This window comes from Heptranchias perlo, chromosome 17 (assembly GCF_035084215.1).
Source record: "Heptranchias perlo isolate sHepPer1 chromosome 17, sHepPer1.hap1, whole genome shotgun sequence".
Taxonomy (NCBI): domain Eukaryota; kingdom Metazoa; phylum Chordata; class Chondrichthyes; order Hexanchiformes; family Hexanchidae; genus Heptranchias; species Heptranchias perlo.
In genome coordinates this window covers 36011879-36036295 of record NC_090341.1, presented here as the reverse complement: position 1 = coordinate 36036295, position 24417 = coordinate 36011879, and the positions used below count along the sequence as shown (strand labels likewise).

Below are 24417 nucleotides of genomic sequence, written 5' to 3'. Positions count from 1 at the left end.
ACCTGTCTGGAGTTGAAATCAGGTCCCAAGTTACAATAAATGCATCAAGATATGAATGCAGTTATTACAGTTCATGATTTTCCCCCAGCAATTTTATCTAGTGTTCATAGCTAGGTGGCACTTTCCATAATCAAAGCAAGTCACACATGAACCAAAACCAGCACACTTATGCATGCAGTGTATGCGACAGCATCCTCAAATCTAGCAATCAACACCCTAAATATGATATATTGTTCACTGAGCATTGGATGAGATGTCCATCACCTTCCCCCATTCCTTCCAAAAGGTAGAAGATAACATGCCAAAGACCAACGTTACTTAGTCTCATTGATATACAGGTTAAATGATGCACAAAAGGTATAGCAAGGTACTCATCAGCACATTATATTTTTTAAAATGAAGTTAGAATCAATTAATATAAACTTTTTAGAAGACAGTTTCCAACAGAGTCTGATAAGCAACAGGACTTTTGAATGAAATAATCAAGGTTGTCTCTTGGTAGACCTTCAGGTTGAGATGTAACAAATGAACAATTCACCCACTAGAGTTCAGATGCCTTTGTGAGAACTAAAGCTTAGCAGCAAGAGCTATGCTGTGGAATTTCTTTCATGTTGTAGCCATTTATTTTAAGTGAGCAAAGAAACTGAGACCTTCACAGATCTTATACTTTGTGTGGTGAGGTGTTAATGTCTTGCTATTTGCCATTTCCTACATACATTTTACCTAAATAGTGTATCATCTTTATGATGGATCCCTTTAATGGCTCATGAATCACAACAGAATCGTCTTCTATGCTGTCTGTCTATCTGCATATATTTACACTTCAAATCTGCTACTCCAGGCACCAAGGCCAAGTTTTGACTCAACTGATTTCTGAACAAAGGCATTCATTGCTTTCCCATGGATATCCCATCTGTGGTCCTCTATGTTGAACCTTAATGAGGAAAGCCAGCCTGATTTTAACTCTAGTTGTTTTAAAAGCTGTATGAAAGACAGACAGAAACTGTCCTATTTTTCACACAAGTAAATCTAATATTTCTACACAATCATCAAAATAATTTATCTCTTGAAACATTTTATACTTATTACAAACATGTAACATACCATTCTAATATTTAACTATTTATGCCACTTCATGTGAAATGAAATGTACTTTTGATTGCCTTTTTCTGTCCAATCTGGTTATCCATTTCATTTACCTAGAAGTTGTGATTTTAACACTACTTTCGAAAGATTGATAATTGACAATATTCTCACTGGAGTTTATGATTTCTTGTATTTAAAGCCAGATTCTACAGTTCTTGTGCCTTGCCTCATGTTTGTTTTGTTTGAGAGGGACCAAAATGTCAATTTTCTAATTTTAATGCTGGAGACTTTGCACCAGAAGAAGAAAATGGGTGAAAAAAAAATACATTAAATAACTGGGAAGTAAACACTATTTTTTTTAATGAGGAAAAGTGAAAGCTTAAAATAACCTACAGAAAAGCTTAGCCAATTTTAGACAGAGGGAATTTCCTTCTCTCACATGATAGAAGCATAGCAGACCGGGCTTACACCAATATAAACCACCATAAGGACAGAATAAGAGCAGGATGAGTCAATACCTCTGCAACCTGAGCTACAAAACAAATTGATGAGGAAAGACAAGGAGATCTGGTTGAGAGGTGATCTCATCAAAGCATATAAAATTCTAACAGGACTACACAGACTAGATGCAGGGAGGATGTTCCCGATGGCTGGGGAGTCCAGAACTAGGGGTCACAGTCTCAGGATACGAGGTATGCCATTTAGAACTGAGATGAGGAGAAATTTCTTCACTCAGAGGGTGGTGAACCTGTGGAATTCTCTACCACAGAAGGCAGTGGAGGCCAAGTCATTAGATGTATTCAAGAAGGAGATAGATATATTTCTTAATGCAAATGGGATCAAGGGATATGGGGAAAAAGCAGGAACAGGGGACTGAGTTAGACGATCAGCCATGGTCATTTTGAATGGTGGAGCAGGTCTGAAGGGCCGAATGGCCGACTCTTGCTCCTATTTTCTATGTTTCTATGGTTCAGATTAGTCACGGAAAAGGTTCATTAAAACGCCTGAAAATATTTATTAAGAAATACAATTCCAAGAAACAAACTCCTACCATCCAGTTACTTAATTCTTTAACCTACAAGTAAACTGGAATCTTTACTTGATGGTAAGACAGATATATTGTACATCATGAAGTATCTGTACATCAAGTCACAAAATGTATTTCAAAATAAAACCAGTATGAAAGTGAATAGCTGGACCGTACAGATGAGGAAGATCAACAAGTTCAATCTCCGATCTGTGGAGAGTTCGCTGATCTCTGCTGAGGGGGTGGCAGAAACGCTATTGTTGGCCTCAGCACTTCTGGGTTATACAGGGGAAAGTCAAGTTGGCGCCTTTTTCTGATTGTTACCCATTATCCCTGCTCAACAAACGGACTGTACGTCAGGCAAGGACACAATTATGTTTATTTTCAACTTGTCCATGGTGGAATTGCATGCCAAAATTCATTATCTAGAGTCATACGTTAAGAATAGCAAGTTGGACAAGGTATTGGATGGCATCCAATGCCTGTGTAGCTTAATGCCAGTAAGGAATCAATGCTTTCAGGAGCGGAAGAGGGAGAAGGAAGTTGAGAAAAAAGGATGGTGAGAAAAAAATCAAGTACGAATATAGACTAAAGAAAGGATGGAAATTCAACCCTGCGGGGCAGGTGTTCAATGTCAATTCTTCACTAAAGTAAGTACAGTTTAGTATAGTAAGTAGTATTGGTCCTATTCAACAGGTACAGTGTACTTTCTACCTGTGAGGATAGGGCTGCAGGGAGGACAGCCAGAATGCTAACCATGGCACCGTGGTGCAGAAGGCAGTCCAAGGGGGAGGGAAGAACAGAATAGAAAGGTTATAGGGGATTCGATAATTAGGGGGATAGATAACTTCCTTTGCAGTCGCGACCGAGATTCCAGAAGGGTGTGTGGCCTACTTGGTGTAAGGGTAAAGGATATATTGGAGCAACTGGAGATAATCTTGGAAAGGAGGGGGAAGATCCAGTTGTTGTGGTCCATGTCGGGACCAATAACATGGGGAAGAAAAGGAAGGAGGTCCTGCTAAAAGACTATCAGAAGACAGGAACTAAATTAAAAAGCAGGACCTTCCTGGTGGTAATCTCAGGATTACTACCCGAGCCACGTGTTAATTGGCATAGGGATAGACAGATCAGGAAGGTGAATGCGTAGCTGAAAGACTGCTGTGGAAAGGAGGGTTCCATTCATGGGACACTGGCACCAGTACTCGGACAGGAAGGATCTCTAACGTTGGGACGGGCTCCATCTGAACTGGAATGGGACCAGCGTCCTAGCGGAAAGGATAAATAGGGCTGTCAACAGGACTTTAAACTAATAAGATGGGGGAGGGATCTGGGGAAGAGAACATAACTCTGAAGTAAAAAGAAATAGAAAATGAGAGTAAAGGTCAGACCAAGTTAAGGAATAAGGGTAACATAAACAGTCAGGGAACAAATACAGTTTATAGAACATAAGTGCAAAATGACTGTTAAAAACAAAGGGAGGGGAACAATGAAATTGCCTGTACAGCAATGTGCACAGCATCCGAAACCAAACGGGGGAACTAGAGGCAATAATTCAGTGAGGAGTCAGGTATGGCAGAGATAACTGAAGCATGGTTACAAAAAGGAACAGGACTGGCAGTTAAATATTGCAGGATATAACATACTTAGAAAGGATAGGGAAGGAAGGAGGGTGAGGTAGCTGTACTAATTAGAGACAACATAATAACAGTAGAATAAAGGGTTACAAGTAATATTAAGATAGCAATAGAATCCATATGGATTGAGACAAAGGATAAGAAGGGATGCTTTGGTATATTCTACAGACCACCTAATAGTGGAAGGGAAATGGAGGAATAAATATGTAGACAAATCTATGAAATGAGTAAAAAACAAACATTGAATAATAATTATGGGAGATTTCAACTACCCCCAAATAAAGCAGCAAGAAGAGGTAAGGAAAGGAGAAAAGGGAATGGAGTTTTTACATTGTGTACATGATTCTTTTCTTACCCAATGTGTGAAAAGCCCAACAAGAGAGGAATCACTGCTGGATCTAGTAATGGGAAATGAACCAGAGCAGATAAGAGAAGTAAGCATAGGGGAACATCTAGGCAATCGCAATCATAACATAATAAGGTTTAAAATAATGATTGGGAAAGACATAAGTAAGACAAAGACTAAAGTAATAGATTGGAGAAAAAGCTAATTTTGAGGGGATGACAGTGGAACTAGGGAAGGTAAACGGGAAAAAAATGTTGACAAAGAAATAGAACAGCAGTGAATAATATTTAAAATGGTGATCAACAGAGCTCAGGGGAAATATATTCCTCTAAAAAGCAAGAACAAACTAACCAATAATGAAACGCCTTGGATGAATAAAGAGATAAGGTCAAAATTGAAACTAAAGAAAAGGGCATACTCTAAGTACATAGACAATAAAGGAGAAGATGACAAAAGGGAATAATGAAGAAGTTAGGAAAGAAGTAAAAAAAAATTAGGAAAGCAAAGAGGAACTACGAGATTAAAATTATCAAGGAATATAAAAAGAAATTGTAAAGTATTCTACAGATACATACAACAAAAGAAAAATCAGAATAGGGATAGGGCCTCTAAGGGATGCACAAGGTAAGCTCACAGGTAACAGCAGTGAAATAGCAGAAATATTGAAACGTTTCTTTATCTCTGTATTTACCAGGGAGACTAACAAGGTGGGCAGGACATTAGAAGAAGAGGTCGAAAAAGATATTGGGCATCATTTTAGCACCCGCTATCGGGTGCGTTCCTGGCGGAGGGGCTCCGAAAATCGGGGAATCCCGGAGCGGGACCGGAGCCCAGCTCCAACCCACCCACTTCCGGGTTCCCCACTGACGCGCCAGCGTGCACGCGCAGCCCCCGCTGGTAGAAATCCCGCAAGCAATTAAAGCCAGCGGGATGCCACTTGAAAGTATTTATGTTGCTCGTTCAGGTCGTTTACAGACCTGATTGAGCTGTTTTATTAGGAGGGATGGGATTTTACACTGAACTGAGACTGTTTCCCATACTGGGGGAAACACTCCCAGTTCAAACGGAGGTGTTGCAGCCAGCAGCCTGTGGCAGCTGCAAAGGTGCATTCGACAGGTGGCCACTCTGTCACATTGGACAAAGTTTGGCCTCCACCACCCTCCTCCTAACAAGAAAATTCACCGACCTGGAACCGCAACCCCGGTGTGAGGACACACTTACCTACCTTGCGGACCCCCTCAGATGCACATCTTCCGGATGGGGGCCGCCATAGCTGCAGTCATGACCTCCTCGGAGGGCAAACAGCATCACCAGCCTCACCAGCCTCGCCGTCCACCTCTAACACATGGAGCTCCACAACAGAGTGCTGTGACACATTCACCTGTACAGCAGGAGGGAGGGCAACCGCAGAGAGAGATGCGTCGCAGAGGGCACTACCCTCGCCACAGGGTCCACAGACCGAGGCTCAGCTTCCTGAACCTCTCTGAGCAGCAGTGCACATGGAGGCTCAGAGTCACTCGACATGTAGTCGTGGACATGTGCAGCCTCCTTCATGCTGAGCTGCTCCTGGCTGGCCCGAGCACCATCTTCTTACCTGTCGCTGTCAAAGTCACCACTGCCCTCAACAACTTCTCCTCAGCATCCTTCCAGGGTGCCACCGGGGACATCGCCGACGTCTCTCAGCCGTCTGCACAAAAGAGCCCTGCAAATACACCTACACCCACTCTGCAATGACACAATGGGTGGCATCAGTTGTGGGTCTTCATAGTGATCCTCAGGAAAGGGCATTATTGCACAAACCAGACAAGATTCGCAAAGACGTGGCAGTAGTGGTGCCAATATAATATGTAATGTGAGTTGGTCAGAAATTCAATATAAGTAAAAACCATGACAAACCCTCAAACACCCTCGTGCATCCCCTTCATGCGCACGACACGTTTGCCTTACGCTGCCTACTGCACATAGGTGATGCATGCCCTGTGGCTGCAGCACAGGTAGTGGCAGGTTGAGTGAGGCTGACTGTGAAAGAGATGCACGAGAGGGTGAGTATGAGATAGAGCCATGATATTGTATGAGGATTGGGTTGAGTGGTAGTGGCGGGATGAGTACTGGCGAGGTGAGTAAGTGCAGGTAAGATGAGGATGAGGTTTGAGTGGGTATGAGGGGTGATGTGACAGTAGTGTTGGCAGTGCAGAAGGAGGTGTGGGGTGGGGGCGGTGATGTGGCAGATGGAGTGTAGGGGAATGAGTAAGTGTACTCACTTTGGCTGACCTACTGAGGTCATTGGAGCGCCTCCTGCACTGTATGCAGGTGCATGATATGTTGGTGGTGCTGGTGACCTCCTCTGCCACCTCGAGCCAGGCCTTCCTAGTGGCAGAGGCAGGCCGCTTCCTCCCGCCCGCCGGGGGGAAGATCTCTGTCCTCCCCCACCTCCTGACCCCATCTATTGATACCTGGAGTGAGGCATCATTAAACTGGGAGCAGCCTTCCCCCTGGGCTGCTCCATGCAGTAATTTTTTCTATTTGTTGCAGCATCTGTCAGTGGAGGACTGCCCCTTTAAATATAGCTCCTCCAGCTGACAGATCTTACTGCGCATGCGCAGCCCGCCCGACACGCAGATCAGCAGTGGGGAACCCGGAAGACAAGGTAAGTGGATCCAATTGGGCTGCGATCGCGCGGGTGGCTGACTAATTTCACCGGGCGCGTTACCCACGCGCCCAATACCCCCCCCCCGCCCCCGCAGCGAACCCGCAGCCCTGCTAACATCGAGCCCATTAAAACATTTAAGATAGAAAGAGGGGAGATAATTGATAAATCAATCAATCAATCAATCAAACTAAGGGAGGATAAGACCCCTGGTCTGGATGGATTGCATTCGCAAATATTAGAAGAAGTTAGGGAGGAGATGGCAGAGGCACTATTACATATATGTAATAATTCACCAGAAAAGGGAATAGTGCCAGAGGATTGGCGGACAGCAAACGTTATTCCTTTTTTAAAAAGGGAGATAGAACAAGTCCAGGGAACTATAGACCAGTTATCTTAACATTGGTGATAGGAAAGATAATGGAATCTTTACTCAAAGATGTAGCAGAAAGACATCTAGAGAACAAAAACATAATAAAGAATAGTCAGCATGGATTTCAGAAGGGAAAGTCATGCTTGACCCACCTTATTGAATTCTTTGAAGAAGTAACAGAAAGAGTAAACAAGGGTAATGCAGTAAATGTAATATATTTGGATTTTCAAAAGCCTTCACTAAAGGTACCGCATTGTAGACTCATGGTTAAGGTCAGAGCATGTGGAGTCAGGGGACAGGTAGCCGAATGGATAGCAAGTTAGCTACAAAACAGAAAACAGAGAGTAGGGGTTAAGGGTAGCTACTCAGATTGGCAAAAGGTGGGAAGTGGTGTTCCACAGGGATCGATGCTGGGACCATTGTTGTTCACAATTTACATTAACGATTTGGATTCGGGAATTGGAAGCACAATTTCAAAATTTGCTGATGACATCAAATTGGGAGTGTAGTTAATACAAAGGAAGAATGCATCAAAATGCAAGAGGATATTAATAAATTGGAAAATTAATTTCAATATAGATATGTGTGAGGTGATGCATTTTGGTAGGAAGAATAAGGAGGCCTCATACTGCTTGGATGATAAGAGTCTTAATATGGTAGAGGAGCAAAGGGATCTCGGGGTACAGATACACAAATCACTAAAAGTAGCGATGCAGGTTAATAAGGCCATAAAAAAGGCAATTCTAGCACTCTAGAGGGATAGAATTGAAAAGCAAAGAAGTTATGTTAAAATTGTACAGAACCTTGACTAGACCACACTTGGAGTATTGTGCACAGTTCTGATCTCCATATTGAAGAAAGAATGTAGAGGCATTGGAGAAGGTGCAAAAAAGATTCACAAGGATGATATCAGAACTAAGAAGATATCCTTAATCAGGAAAGGCTGAACAGGATGAGGCTCTTTTCTCTCGAAAAGAGAAGGCTAAGGGGTGACCTGATACAGGTCTTTAAAGATAATGATAGGGTAGAGGTGGAGAAAATGTTTCCACTTGTGGGGGAGTCCAAAACTAGAGGTCATAAATATAAAGTAATCCCTAATAAATTCAATAGAGAATTCAGGAGAAACTTCTTTACCCAAAAAGTGGCAAGAATGTGGAATGTGCTACCACAAGGAGTAGTTGAGGCAAATAGCACAGATGCATTTAAGGGAAAGCGAGATAAGCACATGAAGGAGAAAGGAATAGAAGGATATCGTGATAGGGTTAGATGAAGTAGGGAGGGAGGAGGCTTGTGTGCAGCATAAACGCCAGCATTGACCAGTTGGGCCAAATGTTGTGCTGTCGTTTCGACGTAACTCGATGTAGTTTATGCCACATGTCCCTAATATTTATCCAGAAATTAGGTAAAATTATATGACCTTTAAAAAGGTATTTACGCTCTAAATTCCCCCCTACTTTTCTTTCTTCTGGTGTCCTGAGGCCATAGACCAGCTATAGCCAGGCAGATAAGCAAGCAACCTGCTCCCAGACTTCTATCACTGCTGTTCTGAACTGGCCACAAGAACTGCATACGGCTGGCCTGAGAATCACCTCCTCCAATTTTTCCTTCTCTGCGGAAAAGGGCCTGGAAACCATCAGTGCCTTCCCACAAAAACGCTCCCGAGATCAGGAACTAGGCAGAGTAGGGAGATCGATTGATGTCGGAACTACAATACAGATTCTTTCCAAATACCACACAGACAAATGAGCCCTGAAATTACAGGACTCTGCTCCTGATTTTCCAACCATTAGAATCAATAGCCAGAATAATGAGGCACTCAAATTGGGTAGAGAAACCTCTGTGCCCAATTCTCCATTGAGCAAAACTTTGTCAGGGCTATGGCATAAACCATACAGCAATAAAAAAATAAACTCACTGTGGCATCCCTAAACTCGGAATCGTGTACTCTCAAGATCTCATAGGTTTATTTCTCAGTAAATCCCTACCAGAAACTATTCATCCTTTTTCCAACTGCAACATTCTATAATTATCCCAACTAATCTGGTATTGTTTTGAAACCATAAATGTACCCACTGGGGTGTCAATATACACCACAGTGACTCAGAATTACTTTATAGACTTTACTATACTTGCAGACAGACTCCTTAGTGTTGTCCTCATTACCTCAGTTGCTCTACTGTGATGGCAGGGTCAACTGAACAGTTCAGACTTTTCTCCTGGCATTTGGATTCATTTGTCCACAGTGTGGCTTCAAACTAAACTATTTGTCCTAATGGAGATTTGTCCTTGTTCACTTTAGCAGTGTGGCTTTCATCCAATTAAAAACACAATGGCTCTTTTTTGTTATAAGTCACTCCATGCTGATAATGGCACTTCACCACAGGGAGAGAAAAATAAAGACTAGGATTGGCCAGAACCTGAGAGTAGGTTGTCTGCACACCCACTCTGCAGAAGTATGGTACGTGGCCCTGGAAGTCTAGAAAACAGAAAAGGAGAAAATAGGAAATAACATTCAAATATCGCAACATCACAATCAACATGCAAGCACGTGGTGCACAGCAACCCATTCTAGTGAAAAATGGACATGAAAACTCTCATTAGAGATCCAGGAAGCGCTACCAGTACAGTATCTAAATCTCTGACCATATACATCCACAGCACAATTCACATCCAGGTAACATTAATGCCATCTATGTTATGATGTTTGTATACACCTGTCTTGTCTCAGAGCATAGTACTTTACAATACAGCATACATCTTGCCACAACAGATTCTAATCAAAACGTATTTCGTTGTGAATTTTCACAGGAACGGGCAGCCCATTTTATCCATAAATACATATCTATTTTATCACAATGCGTTGGAGTGAGATCCAAGCTGCACATAAATACTCCTTTCATTGTTATTTATCTATTCAATGAATGTACAGTCAGTTTTGTCAGACATTCTAAAATGCAGGTTAAACAGATAAAATTCAGTAGAAATGTTTACAAAGTTAAAAATGTTACAGTTATGAGTCCAATATTTAACGCAAAAAGATAACACAAACATAATACAAATGACTTCACAACATCACAATACACAACCAGCAAAGGGATTAAGGTTTGACGCAGCTAGAAACAGAAAATACGGTCATATAACTAATTCTAGTGGATACGAAATTCAATAATAACATTCTAATTTTACATCACAATATCACAGTCAATATATATGCAGTGTAAATGCTTCACAGCAAACCATTTTGATGAAATGTAGATATGAAGGAAGGAAAGGAAGGAGGGTGGGGGGGGGGATTCACTAACTAAAGACCAGGTCAACCCAGACGCCTCTCATACACACCGTAGGCACTGGAAAAGGCTGGAGGGAAGACCACCTCCCAACCTCTCAGGCAGAGAATGTGCACTGCATGGGAAAGGGGAACCTGCAGGCAAAAATAATTACCAAAATTAAAATTTCAACTAAAGTATAAGTTCAAAATATACTTTTTCAAAGAGCGAATTATACTCAATGTTCACACTTTTCATGTATTTTCTCTTTGCATGAATATAGTACTTTGTGCCCTTTCTGAAGCTGATCTACAACATAATATCAATCAATTTGCTGGGTCAGCCTTGCATATGACTGCAAAACCTGGACTCCTTAACAACACCACTTGGTGAAGCTAGAAAGATTAAATGGCAAGACAGTGTGAGAAATACCAAAGTGCTACAGTGTACCAATGTGACCATCAAAAATCATGATTATATAGATGCAGCTCTGATGAGTCAGACATGTTACCCATAGGTCAGCTAAATATCTTCTACAATTGCTAATGACAGGAAAAAAGACAGGGGTCACAGCAAACATTTCAAGAATAATCTGAAGCAAAGCTGAGAATGTGAATCACCCAGAAACTTGGGAAAATTTAGCCAAAGGTCACAGTGTGAAAATCTGCATGAAGCATTACACTTTAAAGTCAACAGTGTTAAGAAAGGCAACACTGCAGAAAAGTCAACAGTCAAAAGTTTGCAAATGAACCAGGGATGTGCAATACACGTGGTTATCAATGCGTCATGCATTGATCTGTGGGATCATTCCCACAAAAGACCATTAACTACGACACTTTTCTATGCTTGGGTGTAGTGGTCATCTTTGTTTCATAGTGACTTGTAGTGGTTGCACTACAGAAAACAGCTGTCATAAGAACATAAGAAATAGGAGCAGGAGTAGGCCAATCGGCCCCTCGAGCCTGCTCCGCCATTCAATAAGATCATGGCTGATCTGATCCTAACCTCAAATCTAAATTCATGTCCAATTTCCTGCCCGCTCCCCGTAACCCCTAATTCCCTTTACTTCTAGGAAACTGTCTATTTCTGTTTTAAATTTATTTAATGATGTAGCTTGCACAGCTTCCTGGGGCAGCAAATTCCACAGACCTAGAATCATAGAATCATAGAAGTTTACAACATGGAAACAGGCCCTTCGGCCCAACATGTCCATGTCGCCCAGTTTATACCACTAAGCTAGTCCCAATTGCCTGTACTTGGCCCATATCCCTCTATACCCATCTTGCCCTACTACCCTCTGAGTGAAGAAGTTTCTCCTCATCTCAGTTTTGAAAGAGCAGCCCCTTATTCTAAGATTATGCCTCCTAGTTCTAGTTTCATCCATCCTTGGGAACATCCTTACCGCATCCACCCGATCAAGCCCCTTCACAATCTTATATGTTTCAATAAGATTGTGATAATAAACACTGCTATGGTTCATGCACTTATTATTAGATTTTTGTACCAAACCTCTGCTGTAGAACAGAACTCCATTTCAGCTGTGCCTCCTCCACCCATGCCCACGCACAGTGGTGGCCCAGCCATGAAGTATAATAGCTGGAGTCAACATTACCCCAGAAACCAATGTACATTGAAATGACCACATACTTGCTCAATGGAATGAGTGAGACTCCTCCAGTCAGTAGGGAGTGCATTTTTAAATATTTTTTTTATGAACACTTACGTTATGCTTATTTCACATGGTCAGTGCTCCAACTTGCTCCAAATCTCCAAGCTTCCGGGTCCCAGAAGGAGCCCAATTGATTGTGGCCAATATAAACTGCTTATACTACTAAGGTAATTACTGCACAGGACTTGGGCAGACTGATTAGTATAACAAGAACAAAAGGCATATTTGCAAGGAAGCTAGCACATTTTGGCCAAAACATGGTTAATCTTAACTCAACAAGATTACACCTTACTAAGCAAAATATATAACTGCCTTAAACTTGACTCGAAAAAAAGTCTAAATGTTTAACTGTAATATTGGGCAAAAAAAAATTGAGTGGCACAGCTCACTCACCAGCATAACCTCCCTAGTTAGCCAACGCAGAATTAACCGTGGCACTACTGTTATAAACAATCTTGTATTACTGGGTGAGGTGACTAAAAGCTCCACTATGTACATGTAGAATTTACATGGACTTGCAGTGCACTTGTACAATTTTGTCTGGAGGACTAGGAAAGGATAGCTCAAGAGACAACAAGTAAATTAGAGTCATTACCAACGCTTTATCCATTTAAAAAGTGTTCGGGACTCTTTCCTATCAATAATGGCAGATTTTTGTGAAATACATCACAACGTAATTAGTGTCTGATCTATGCTACCATCTTTGTTGTCTTGTCAATGGTGCCAAATAAAATTAGTACATCACACTCTGGTCATGTGATTTTCTATCAATAAACTGATGTTCCTGTCCTGTCCTTTCCTCTGCAGAGAGCAAAAATGGCAGTATTGCAAGATTGGAAGGAAAGGATTTTTTTGCGAAGCCACGTATTTAGCAGCACTGCCAATATAATAGTTCTGATGAAAGTGTTGATTATATGGTTTATGATTATTTTTGTTGTCCATTACAGTGTAATTTAAATTTATACTTATTGCTTCACGATCATTTAGACATAAGAAAACCTCCAAAATGAATCCAATGTCTGATGACAGATATCACTTAAATATTTGGCTAAAACCTAATGATCTTAAATGTCTGGTCATAAGTTACCATGAATGGCTCCATAAATACACCAATGTACAGATCCCAGCAAAGGCTATTTTTGAAAAAAAAATGGTTTCTCACAAATAGTACTAGGATGTCTCAGTTTTAAGTAGTTGCATTTCCTCAGTGCATTATATATGCTGGATCCATCAATATAATGTTCCAGCCTGAATGCAGAACATACATTTAATCCAAGGTCCTTTGCTGACTCTAATTAAATGTGAGGCCCTCAGATTCTGTTGATCCAAGGTCAGTGCAGAGGGAAAATATTCACAATAAGGGAAAAAACTTGAAATTTGGCAGATATACAAAGAATAGGACAATTCCTTAAGGCAAACCATAACTTGTGTGCACATGTTAGAGGACTTTAAGTCCCAAGCTGCTGAGCATGCAAATATCAGTATGCACAAGCAACAGAAAAGCCTGCCTGTTGGAAATCCACCACCGAATATTAAGAATAAGAATTGCTTTCAAGGTTTCAGTTTCTACTGGTACGGTAGCATAGTGGTTATGTCACTGGACTAGTAGGCCTGAACGAATAATCCGGAATCATGAATTCAAATCCCGCCACAGCAGCTGGGGAATTTAAATTCAATTAATTAAATAAAATCTGGAATAAAAAACTAGTATCAGTAATGGTAGCCATGAAACTACCGGATTGTCGTTAAAACCCATCTGGTTCACTAATGTCCATTAGGGAAGGAAATCTGCCGTCCTTACCCGGTCTGACTCCAGACCCACAGCAATGTGGTTGATTCCTAATCGCCAGTCTACCCTGCAAAGTCCTCCTCACTAACATCTGGGGACTTGTGCCAAAATTGGGAGAGCTGTCCCACAGACTAGTCAAGCAACAGCCTGACATAGCCATACTCACAGAATCATACCTTTCAGCAAACGTCCCAGACTCTTCCATCACCATCCCTGGGTATGTCCTGTCCCACCGGCAGGATGGACCCATCAGAAGTGGCAGTACAGTGATATACAGTCAGGAGGGAGTGGCCCTGGGAGTCCTGATCATTGACTCAAGACCCCATGAAATTTCATGGCATCTGGGCAAAGAAACCTCCTGCTGATGACCACCTACCACCCTCTCTCAGCTGATGAATCAGTCCTCCTCCATGTTGAGCACCACTTGGAGGAAGCACTGGGGGGTGGCATGGGCACAGAATATACTCTGGGTGGGGGACTTCAATGGCCATCACCAAGAGTGGCTCAGTAACACCACTGCTGGCCGGGTCCTGAAGGACATGGCTGCCAGATTGGGCCTGGGGCAGGTGGTCAGCCAACCAACACGAGGGAAAAACCTACTTGACCTCGTCCTCACCAATCTACCTGTCACAGATGCATCTGTCCATGACAGTATTGGTAGGAGTGACCACCGCACAGTCCTTGTGGAGATGAAGTCCCGTCTTCATACTGAGGACACAATCCAACGTGTTGTGTGGCACTTCCACCGTGCTAAATGGGATAGATTCAGAACAGATCTCGCAAATCAAAACTGGGCATCCATGCAGTGCTGTGGGCCATCAGCAGCAGCAGAATTGTATTCCAGCACAATCTGTAACCTCATGGCCTGGCATATTCCTCACTCTACCATTACCAACAAGCCAGGGGTACAACCCTGGTTCAATAAGGAGTGTAGAAGAGCATGCCAGGAGCACCAGGTGTACCTAAAAATGAGGTGCCAACCTGGTAAAGCGACAACTCAGGACTGCATGCATGTTAAACAGTGGAAGCAACATGCTATAGACAGAGCTAAGCGATTCCACAACCAACGGATCAGATCAAAGCTCTTGCAGTCCTGCCACATCCAGTCGTGAATGGTGGTGGACAATTAAATAACTAATGGGAGGAGGAGGCTCCGTGAACATCCCCATCCTCAATGATGGCAGAGTCCAGCATGTGAATGCAAAAGGCAAGGCTGAAGCATTTGCAACCACCTTCAGCCAGAAATGCCAAGTGGATGATCCATCTTGGCCTCCTCCCGAGATCCCCACCATCACAGAAGCCAGTCTTCAGCCAATTCGATTCACTCCATCTGATATCAAGAAACAGCTGAGTACACTGGATACAACAAAGGCTATGGGACACGACAACATCCCGGCTGTAGTGCTGAAGATTTGTGCTCCAGAACGAACCGCGCCTCTAGCCAAACTGTTCCAGTACAGCTACAACACTGGCATCTACCCGACAATGTGGAAAATTGCCCAGGTATGTACTGTCCACAAAAGCAGGACAAATCCAATCCAGCCAATTACTGCCCCATCAGCCTACTCTCAATCAGCAAAGTGATGGAAGGTGTCGTCGACAGTGCTATCAAGCGGCACTTACTCACCAATAACCTGCTCACAGATGTTCAGTTTGGGTTCCGCCAGGACCACTCGGCTCCAGACCTCATTACAGCCTTGGTCCAAACATGGACAAAAGAGTTGAATTCCAGAAGTGAGGTGAGAGTGACTGCCCTTGACATCAAGGCAGCATTTGACCGAGTGTGGCACCAAAGAGCCCTAGTAAAATTGAAGTCAATGGGAATCAGGGGGAAAACTCTCCAGTGGCTCGAGTCATACCTAGCACAAAGGAAGATGGTAGTGGTTGTTGGAGGCCAATCATCTCAGCCTCAGGTCATAACTGCAGGAGTTCCTCAGGGCAGTGTCCTCGGCCCAACCATCTTCAGCTGCTTCATCAATGACCTTCCCTTCATCAATGACCTTCCCTCCATTAGTGTGATGGAATACTCTCCACTTGCCTGGATGAGTGCAGCTCCAACAACACTCAAGAAGCTCGACACCATCCAGGACAAAGCAGCCCACTTGATTGGCACCCCATCCACCACCCTAAACACTCACTCCCTTCACCACCAGTGCACCGTGGCTGCAGTGTGTACCATCCAGAGGATACACTGCAGCAACTCGCCAAGCTTCTTCGACAGCACTTCCCAAACCCGCGACCTCTACCACCTAGAAGGACAAGGGCAGCAGGCACATGGGAACAACATCACCTGCATGTTCCCCTCCAAATCACACACCATCCCGACTTGGAAATCTATCGCAGTTCCTTCATAGTCACTGAGTCAAAATCCTGGAATGCCCTACCTAACAGCACTGTGGGAGAACCTTCACCATATGGACTGCAGCGGTTCAAGAAGGCGGCTCACCACTACCTTCTCAAGGGAAATTAGGGATGGGCAATTAATGCTGGCCTTGCCAGTGATGCCCACAACCCATGAACGAATAAAAGAAAACTTTGCCATCCCTAAAACACAGTTATTCAGGATGTCTAAAGCGAAAGAATGATTCTGATAATGCAGAATACTGTACAAACCAAACACTGCAGATCACCAAGATGCTCTAAATCCATCCATCCTACTGCAGCATCATTGGATTGCATTGGATAGCTCCTCTCTGCATCACTTTACCACATCTACCCCATTCCCAATATAACTATGACCAACTGGTTAAAAGAAACATCTGACCTTCATTGCTGCATGTCCAAGCACATACATCAGGCACTGGGCAGCAACGTTTAGCTAGTAACAATCATTCACTTGCAAAAAGATTTTTGCCCCCCTGTGTATGCTCTTATTTTTTAAAACATCTAAACTTGAAGCAAGCCAAGTTCAAATAATCGCAAATAAATTCAAAATCATCCACTTGATTACCTCTGGTTATCAATTTGCTGTTTATTACTACCGGGCATCAGTGAAACTTAGGATGAAGGGAAACTGTGAAGATGGAATTGGCCAATTTACTTGTGCAACAGAATGAATTGGCATTGCTTTGAATTAGGTTAGATAGTCTACTTTGCAAGCCTGCAGTAAATTCCTTATGTTGTCAACTATTTTAAACATGTTCTGCACAGTATAGGACAAAAGCAAAGTTGAATAAAGTTTGTGCAGAATTGGACTCAAATGTATGTAGTTTTGCTTCACACACTGTATTCCACAGAAGGTGCTGGCCAGATTTGAAAAATGTAAGGAATCTTACAACACCAGGTTATAGTCCAACAATTTTATTTTGAAAATTGAGATTTGAAAAGACATAGCCACATACAAATTATATGAGGTGGGCCTGTCAATTACACAAAAATGTTGCATCATGATCTGAAGCTTTACCAGGATTTAATGGGATACATTTAAGAAACCCATATCATCTAATCTTATGATCAAGGTAGTTTGTTTCCAGCTTTCAAACACCTGAGATTTTGATATATGCTTGTTTGCTTTTCAAGTACACACATGAAACGAAACATCTTTTATTGTATGCCATAAAAAACAATGTAAATTCAATGAAAATATAAATTCAAAAATACAGTGAAAGTCCTACCATTACTATAGGTATGTGTGTTTGTATTTTCTGTATCAACAGAAAGTCTATCACCACAGAATCCAATAAAAGTTTTTCCTCATGTCACCTTTAGTACTTTTGCCAGTCACCTTAAATCTATGTCCTCTGGTTCTTGACCCTTCCACCAATGGAACAGTTTCTTTCTATCTATTCTGTCTAGACTCTTCGTGATTTTAAATACCTCTATCAAATCTCCTCTCAACCTTCTCTGTTCCAAGGAGAACAACCCCAGCTTCTCCAGTCTATCCACGTAACTAAAGTCCCTCATCCCTGGAATGTCGAGATTCATTGAAAATTACCGCATATATAGTCATAGACTATATGACTATATATGCGGTAATTTTCAATGAATCTCGACACTCACCTGACGAAGGAGAAAGCATCCGAAAGCTTGTGATTTTCAAATAAAACTGTTGGACTATAACCTGGTGTTGTAAGATTACTTACATTTGTACACCCCAGTCCATCACCGGCATCTCCACATCATCCCTGGAATCATTCTAGTAAATCTTTTCTGCACCCTTTCTAAGGCCTTCACATCTTTCCTAATGTGCAGTGCCCAGAACTGGACACAATACTCCAGTTGTGGTCGAACCAGGTGTTTTATAAACGATCATGACTTCCTTGCTTTTATACTCTACGCCTCTATTTATAAAGCCCAGGATCCCGTATCCTTTTTAACCGCTTTCTCAACCTGCCCTGCCACTTTCAACGATTTGTGCACATATACCCCCAGAGCTCTCTGTTCCTGTACCCCTTTTAGAATTGTGCCCTCTAGTTTATATTGCATCTTCTCGTTCTTCCTACAAAAATGTATCACTTCGCAATTTTCCGCTTTAAATTTCATCTGCCACGGATCCGCCCATTTCACCAGCCTGTCTATATCCTCTTGAAATCTATCACTACCCTCCTCACTGTTCACTACACTTCCAAGTTTCGTGTCATCTGCAAATTTTGAAATTGTGCCCTGTACACCCAAGTCCAAGTCATTAAAATATATCAAGAAAAGCAGTGGTCCCAGCACAGACCCCTGGGGAACACCACTATACACCTCCCTCTAGTCCAAAAAACAACCGTCACCACTACTCTCTGTTTCCTGTCACTTAGCCAATTCTGTATCCACGTTGCTACTGCACCTTTTGTTCAATGGGCCGCAATCTTGATGACAAGCCTACCATGCGGTACTTTATCAAACGCCTTTTGAAAGTCTATGTACACCACATCAACTGTATCAAGTTAGTTAAACACGATTTGCCTTTAACAAATCCGTGCTGGCTTTCCCTAATCAATCCACATTCATCCAAGTGACTGTTAATTCTGTCCCAGATTATCGTTTCTAAAAGTTTCCCCTACTACTGAGGTTAAACTGACTGGCCTGTAGTTGCTGGGTTCATCCTTACACCCTTTTTTGAACAAGGGTGCAATTCTCCAGTCCTCTGGCACCACCCCCATATCTAAAGGTGTTTGGAAGATTATGGCCAATACTTCCGCAATTTCCACCCATACTTCCCTCAGCAACGTAGGATGCATCCCATCCGGAACGGGTGACATCTATTTTATGTACAGCTAGTCTTTCTAGTACCTCTTCTTTATCAATTTTTAGTCCATCAAGTATCTCAACTATATCTTCCTTTACTGAGACTCTGGCAGCATCTTCTTCCTTGGCAAAGACAGGTGCAAAGTACTCATTTAGTACCTCGGCCATGCCCTCTGCCTCCATGAGTATATCTCCTTTATGATCCCTAATCGGCCCCACCCCTCCTCTTACTACCCATTTACTATTTATATATTTTTTCATTTTCCAAAAGATTTGGCATGAGTTCACCTGGGTAATTAAATCTATCCAGGGTATCTGTGGGTCTTTCTTGTACTATGGACATAGCATGTGATCAATAGCTGAGACTTTCATACCGTCAAGCTTTACGTCTTCACTAGTGATGGTGCTGCCACAAATATCAACTCACTGATTCCAAATACACAAAACTTTCACAATCATTATGCTTAATACTTCCTTCTTGATATGTGCATATCTTCTCTCAGCACCAGTCAATGAATGTGATCAACAATACTTTTTTTTAATTAAGCTTCAGATTTACTCTTCTAATAACTTCAACTACTTTCTGAAGTCCGTCAACATGTTCATGTTTTGGATGAACCCACAATGTTATATCGTCCATTGATCTGCTGACACCTTCAATGTGCCCATAAATCATGTTGTTGGTTTTGTGAAACTCTTGCAGAGCCAAAGCAATGCAAAATGGAAGCTTTAAGAACCTGTACATCCCATAAGGAACACTGAACAAAATACCTTGGAATTTGCTTTATCCAATTTCAGTTACGAGAAACCAAAGGAAACATACAGCTTGCTAAAATATTTTGCATTGGTAAACTGTTATAATTATTGACAAGTTGAAAACTTGAAATGTCCCCTTTTAATAGCCCTGTTTAAATTTCTGGGGAGCCAAACAAATTCACAATTTACCATTTTTTGCCAACAATTACTAATATGAGTGTTTCAATACTGATCCTTCATCTATTTGCATTATGACCTTTAAATCCTCCATTCTATCAAAACAATAAATTTTTAATTATTACCCACAGTGTAAATGGTACTTTTCTGAATGGGTGCATAACTGGGATAATTAATTTATTAATCCTGATCTGGTGTTACCCTGAAAAAGAATCCAGGTCTTTAAATAGATCCTAGTATTCCCATATAAATGCTCCATACCCTTTGTCACTTTGCACCTTTACTGTGAATACCTATTTTTATGAGGTCAAGTTTCTCACAAGCTCTGACACCTAAAAGTGGCTGAACATCTTTTGGCATCACTACAATTGACAACTATTATTTGGTGTCTTTATATGTGACATTGATAACACACCTTCCTTTCTCTGGTATGTTTGTTTTCATGTGTCCAGTCACTTTTATCTTCATCTCCTGCAGGAATTGCTCATAATCTTGCTTGGAATTAACATTCACTTGTGCTCCTGCATCCAGTTTAAATCATATGATTATTTCATTCACTATTAATGGTAGGACCCAATCTCTCGTTTTCATGATATGCAGCAATTACATCCATAGAAAATTCACATGATTTTTCTTTCATAGCATGCACTTGAGTTTTCTGTTTAATGATTTGCAACATTATGCATCATGATTATCTTTGCCACATTTTAGGATGGGCAACTTTTAGTTTCACACCATTCACATAATTTTGATTCTCATTTCCTCCACCCAAGTCCTTATCGCTCCAGTTGCCAGGATAAGCAGAGCATATACTGCATCAAAAGGGTCACTGAAAATCTTCAGTAAAATAAGTAATCTGCAATATTTTTGCCAAGAACTTCCGCAGCAATTTTGACCACTCCTTTAAGCATTGTACATGTCATGGATTGCCATTGTCCAGGATTGCTCACGTGTATCTGTACTCTCACTGACGATCCAAAGTTAAGTTTTGTCAACTTAAGTTTGTGACTGGTTAATTATTTGAATAAAGTTAATTAAATCACAAAACTGCTAGAAAGTAAATCTCTACATTGTTTACTGTTCCACGAGTTGAAAATCTTATGGGACCAAAGGATAGAAAGTTGTCACCTACAGCCGTTTAATTTTCTTTTCCTGCGAAGTGTCAGAAGATTATTTTCAGACTTCTTACCCTACAAAGTTTGAGAAGTACCAAGAGTGACACAGCACACAACTTACAGAGGCTCCTTATGGCATTATGTCAGAATTATTGTACTAAATTCAGCTCCTTCTAAGTATTGACAACTACAGCTTCATCTTTAATTATTTCAACATTGAGAAAAATTATGGTAAAATTAAACTGGTTAGGGAATACCTTGCAACCCAAGTCAGAGAACAAGGGTCTGTCATTGTTGAAATCCTGGAAGTCACAGCAAGTTCAATGGAATGGGTTTCTCTTGTGATGTCCTAACTTTAATAACTCTTTCTGTGGCTTGTGTCATTATGATACATTTCTCCTCAGCAGTGATCACCAACCAATTGGAATATGCATCTGTGCTCGCTAAATCACTGAAAATTAAAGTATGAAGAACTACAAAAATTTGATACATAAAAGGGGTATTGTCACCCAAGACACTTTACTATGTTTGCAAACAAATCAAAAAGCAATGACATGATGTGTGATGTAACAACATCACTGTGTCATTAATCATGTTAAGCAGTTAAATTGTGATTTTAGAGCAGAATCTTTTTTAAATTCATTCTCGGGATGTGAGCATCACTGGCAAGGCCGGCATTTATTGCCCATCCCTAGTTGCCCTGAGAAGGTGGTGGTGGGCTGCCTTCTTGAGCTGCTGCATGTAGGAGCTTGATACAACTGAGTGGCCACTTCACAGGCCAGACCGGGTAATGATAGCAGGTTTCCTTTCCTAAAGGACATTAGTGAACTAGTTGGGTTTTCACGACAATCCGACAACTTCATTGTCACTTTTTCTTGATACCAGCTTTTTATTTTTTTTAAAATTAAATTCTCAAACTACCATGTTGGGATTTGAACTCATGTTCTCTGGTTTATTAGTTCAGACCTCTGAACAACTAATCCAGTAATTTAATCACTATGCTACCATATTTATATGTGAAACTACCCAATGCCACAACAACAGCCTTTTATATGATGCTCATGTAACAAAAAACACACACAGGTAAAACATCTGTGCACTCTAAATGTTACTTAATCTACTGAAAAGTAATAACTCAGTATTGAGAACACGAACTTGTACACACATTCGGAATTTGTTTACTATTAATATTTTTTTTTAATTTCCTGTTTATTAACTTAAAGTTATGCGGTTGGGGTGCAGAACAGTTGGGATTCGCTTTAATATATCTGAATATTAAACTGTTAAGCATCATAAGGATCAGTAACATGCATAATATAAAGGAAATTACAAAGGAAATGGTTGGATGAAGTGTAATGTCCAACTATGTAATACTGCTCCCTTTAAGTACAATCAATTTTGCTAATTGGTAAAAATCAGTCAATACAAATAAATCTCAACAGTTTTATAAATCACATTACTTTTATATGCAGCAGGATACACAAAATATTTCTCTTTTGGAATGTAATTATTAAGCCCTACTTCACATGTGCCCAATTGTATATACCTACAAAATAGTGGTGCAATATATTTGGCTTTTTTTTATTCGTTCATGGAATGTGGGCGTCGCTGGTGAGGCCGGCATTTATTACCCATCCCCAATTGCCCTTGAGAAGGTGGCCCTTAATTATTGGTTTAAATGTTTAACTATTGGGACAGCAATACTTAACACCTGTCATTAATAGCACAAAATAAGCCATGACAGTACTAATGAAAGCACGTTTAAAGCTGGAACAGCAGTTTTGCAGTGAGTGCTGAACATGCTAAATCACTGTCACAGACAAGATGATTCCACCCATAACTCTTTATGAGCATTAATTATTGAATTGTGTTCAGCGCATGCTCTAGTATGAACACTTTCTTTTTAAAACTGACTATCAACACACAAGGTCATTTTATATTGAAGTGCAGACCTTTAAACAGGTTAGTCATACGAACAGATGTTACTTACAGAAGACCGATCTTTTCTGCGTTTGCCCATCTTTTCTTGTTGTACCTGTACAGAACAGCATTACAAGGGTGGAATCTGATCATACTATATACCAATTTCACCAGAAGTAATGGGGGAGGTACAAAAGTAATGCCTAATTTAAAAAAAACAAAGAATACAAGTAGGATTACTCCTCTCAACATCTTGAGTTGGATCTCTAAGTGTTTGCTGTTATTAGTAAATCCAGATATTTACACCCAACAGTTACTTTGACTTGTCAGTGGAGTTTCTTTGCCAACAACAATGACATCACCAGTGGAAAAGGTTAGGAGTTGATCCTGCCAGATTTTTTTTAAAATGACTATATTTATAAAGGCGCCCTGACACATAGGACAAAACTCTACCACAGTGCACTTAAAAAAAAATCTTCACGTGCAGCTTCCAACTACTACAGGTCAATAATTTGACCAGAATTACCCCATTCCACCAATACTGATGAGGATATCACATTCAGTAAGGAACCACTCAGCAAAAATGTTGTCGGCGCCATGTAGAATCCAAAAGAAAAAGTTACCTCCGCTATGTAAGATCCACAATAGGAAAGAAGACAAAATGATAACCTTACTACTCGCTTAAAAAATTCTTGTGCAATTGCCATACAAATAAACCCACTGTATACCCATTAATTTCCTCGTGACATTTTTCACTACATTTTCTCCAGTGCTTATGGACAGATATAAAACATGCTGAAAGGTGTTCATTTACAAAGTTCTTTAGCACACCAAAGTTCATTGTAGCATTAGACATTACATGCTAAATGGAAACTCATAAAAACTAAATAACACAAAGTTTTACTGCAATACCGCCAATTGCCATTGGATTAGGAACCATTAAAATTGCAATAACTTTCACAAGAGTACAAAGAGTAGGGTTAATGTGCATATTTCTTTTTTTATTGAATTCACAAGAATGTACATTTATATCTATGCTTTATGAAGCCATTGTATTTTTTGATTGCATGCTGCTTATGGGAGGAGTGCACTGAAATGTCCAGGTTTCTTGGTATGACTGTGTTTGCGCTGGAAGCAATGTCTATCACTAGGTTGAGGCAATTTGTTTGTTCTCGATTTCTGGGGATTACTCAAGTTTGAAGATAAAGGAAAGGCCCTGAAAACTAGTGGCCATATTGATTGGGGCCTTGGCACAATGATCAAATTTTTATATTGTATTATATATCTCAATATGGTATTGAGATAGAGGATCAGCCATGATCATATTGAATGGCGGAACAGGCTTGAAGGGCCAAATGGCCTACTCCTGCTCCTATTTTCTATTTCTATACATGTAGTAGTCTTCTGGTTTTCCAATATGGCTGACTTCTTATAGGTTTC

The 24417-nt window shown here is 41.0% G+C and overlaps 1 protein-coding gene across 4 annotated transcripts in view; it reads right to left on the bottom strand.

Annotated features, from left to right (window-relative positions):
- LOC137334249 (microphthalmia-associated transcription factor-like) overlaps positions 1-24417 on the bottom strand; it is a 242131-nt gene that overhangs the window by 196187 nt on the left and 21527 nt on the right. For 2 of the 4 annotated variants that reach the window (XM_067998889.1, XM_067998891.1), the window contains exon 2: positions 23048-23092. The exons of the other annotated variants lie outside the window; for them this stretch is intronic. In XM_067998889.1, the coding sequence (XP_067854990.1) occupies positions 23048-23092 (45 nt within the window). The remainder of the gene's footprint in view (positions 1-23047; positions 23093-24417) is intronic. 4 annotated transcript variants of the gene reach the window in all.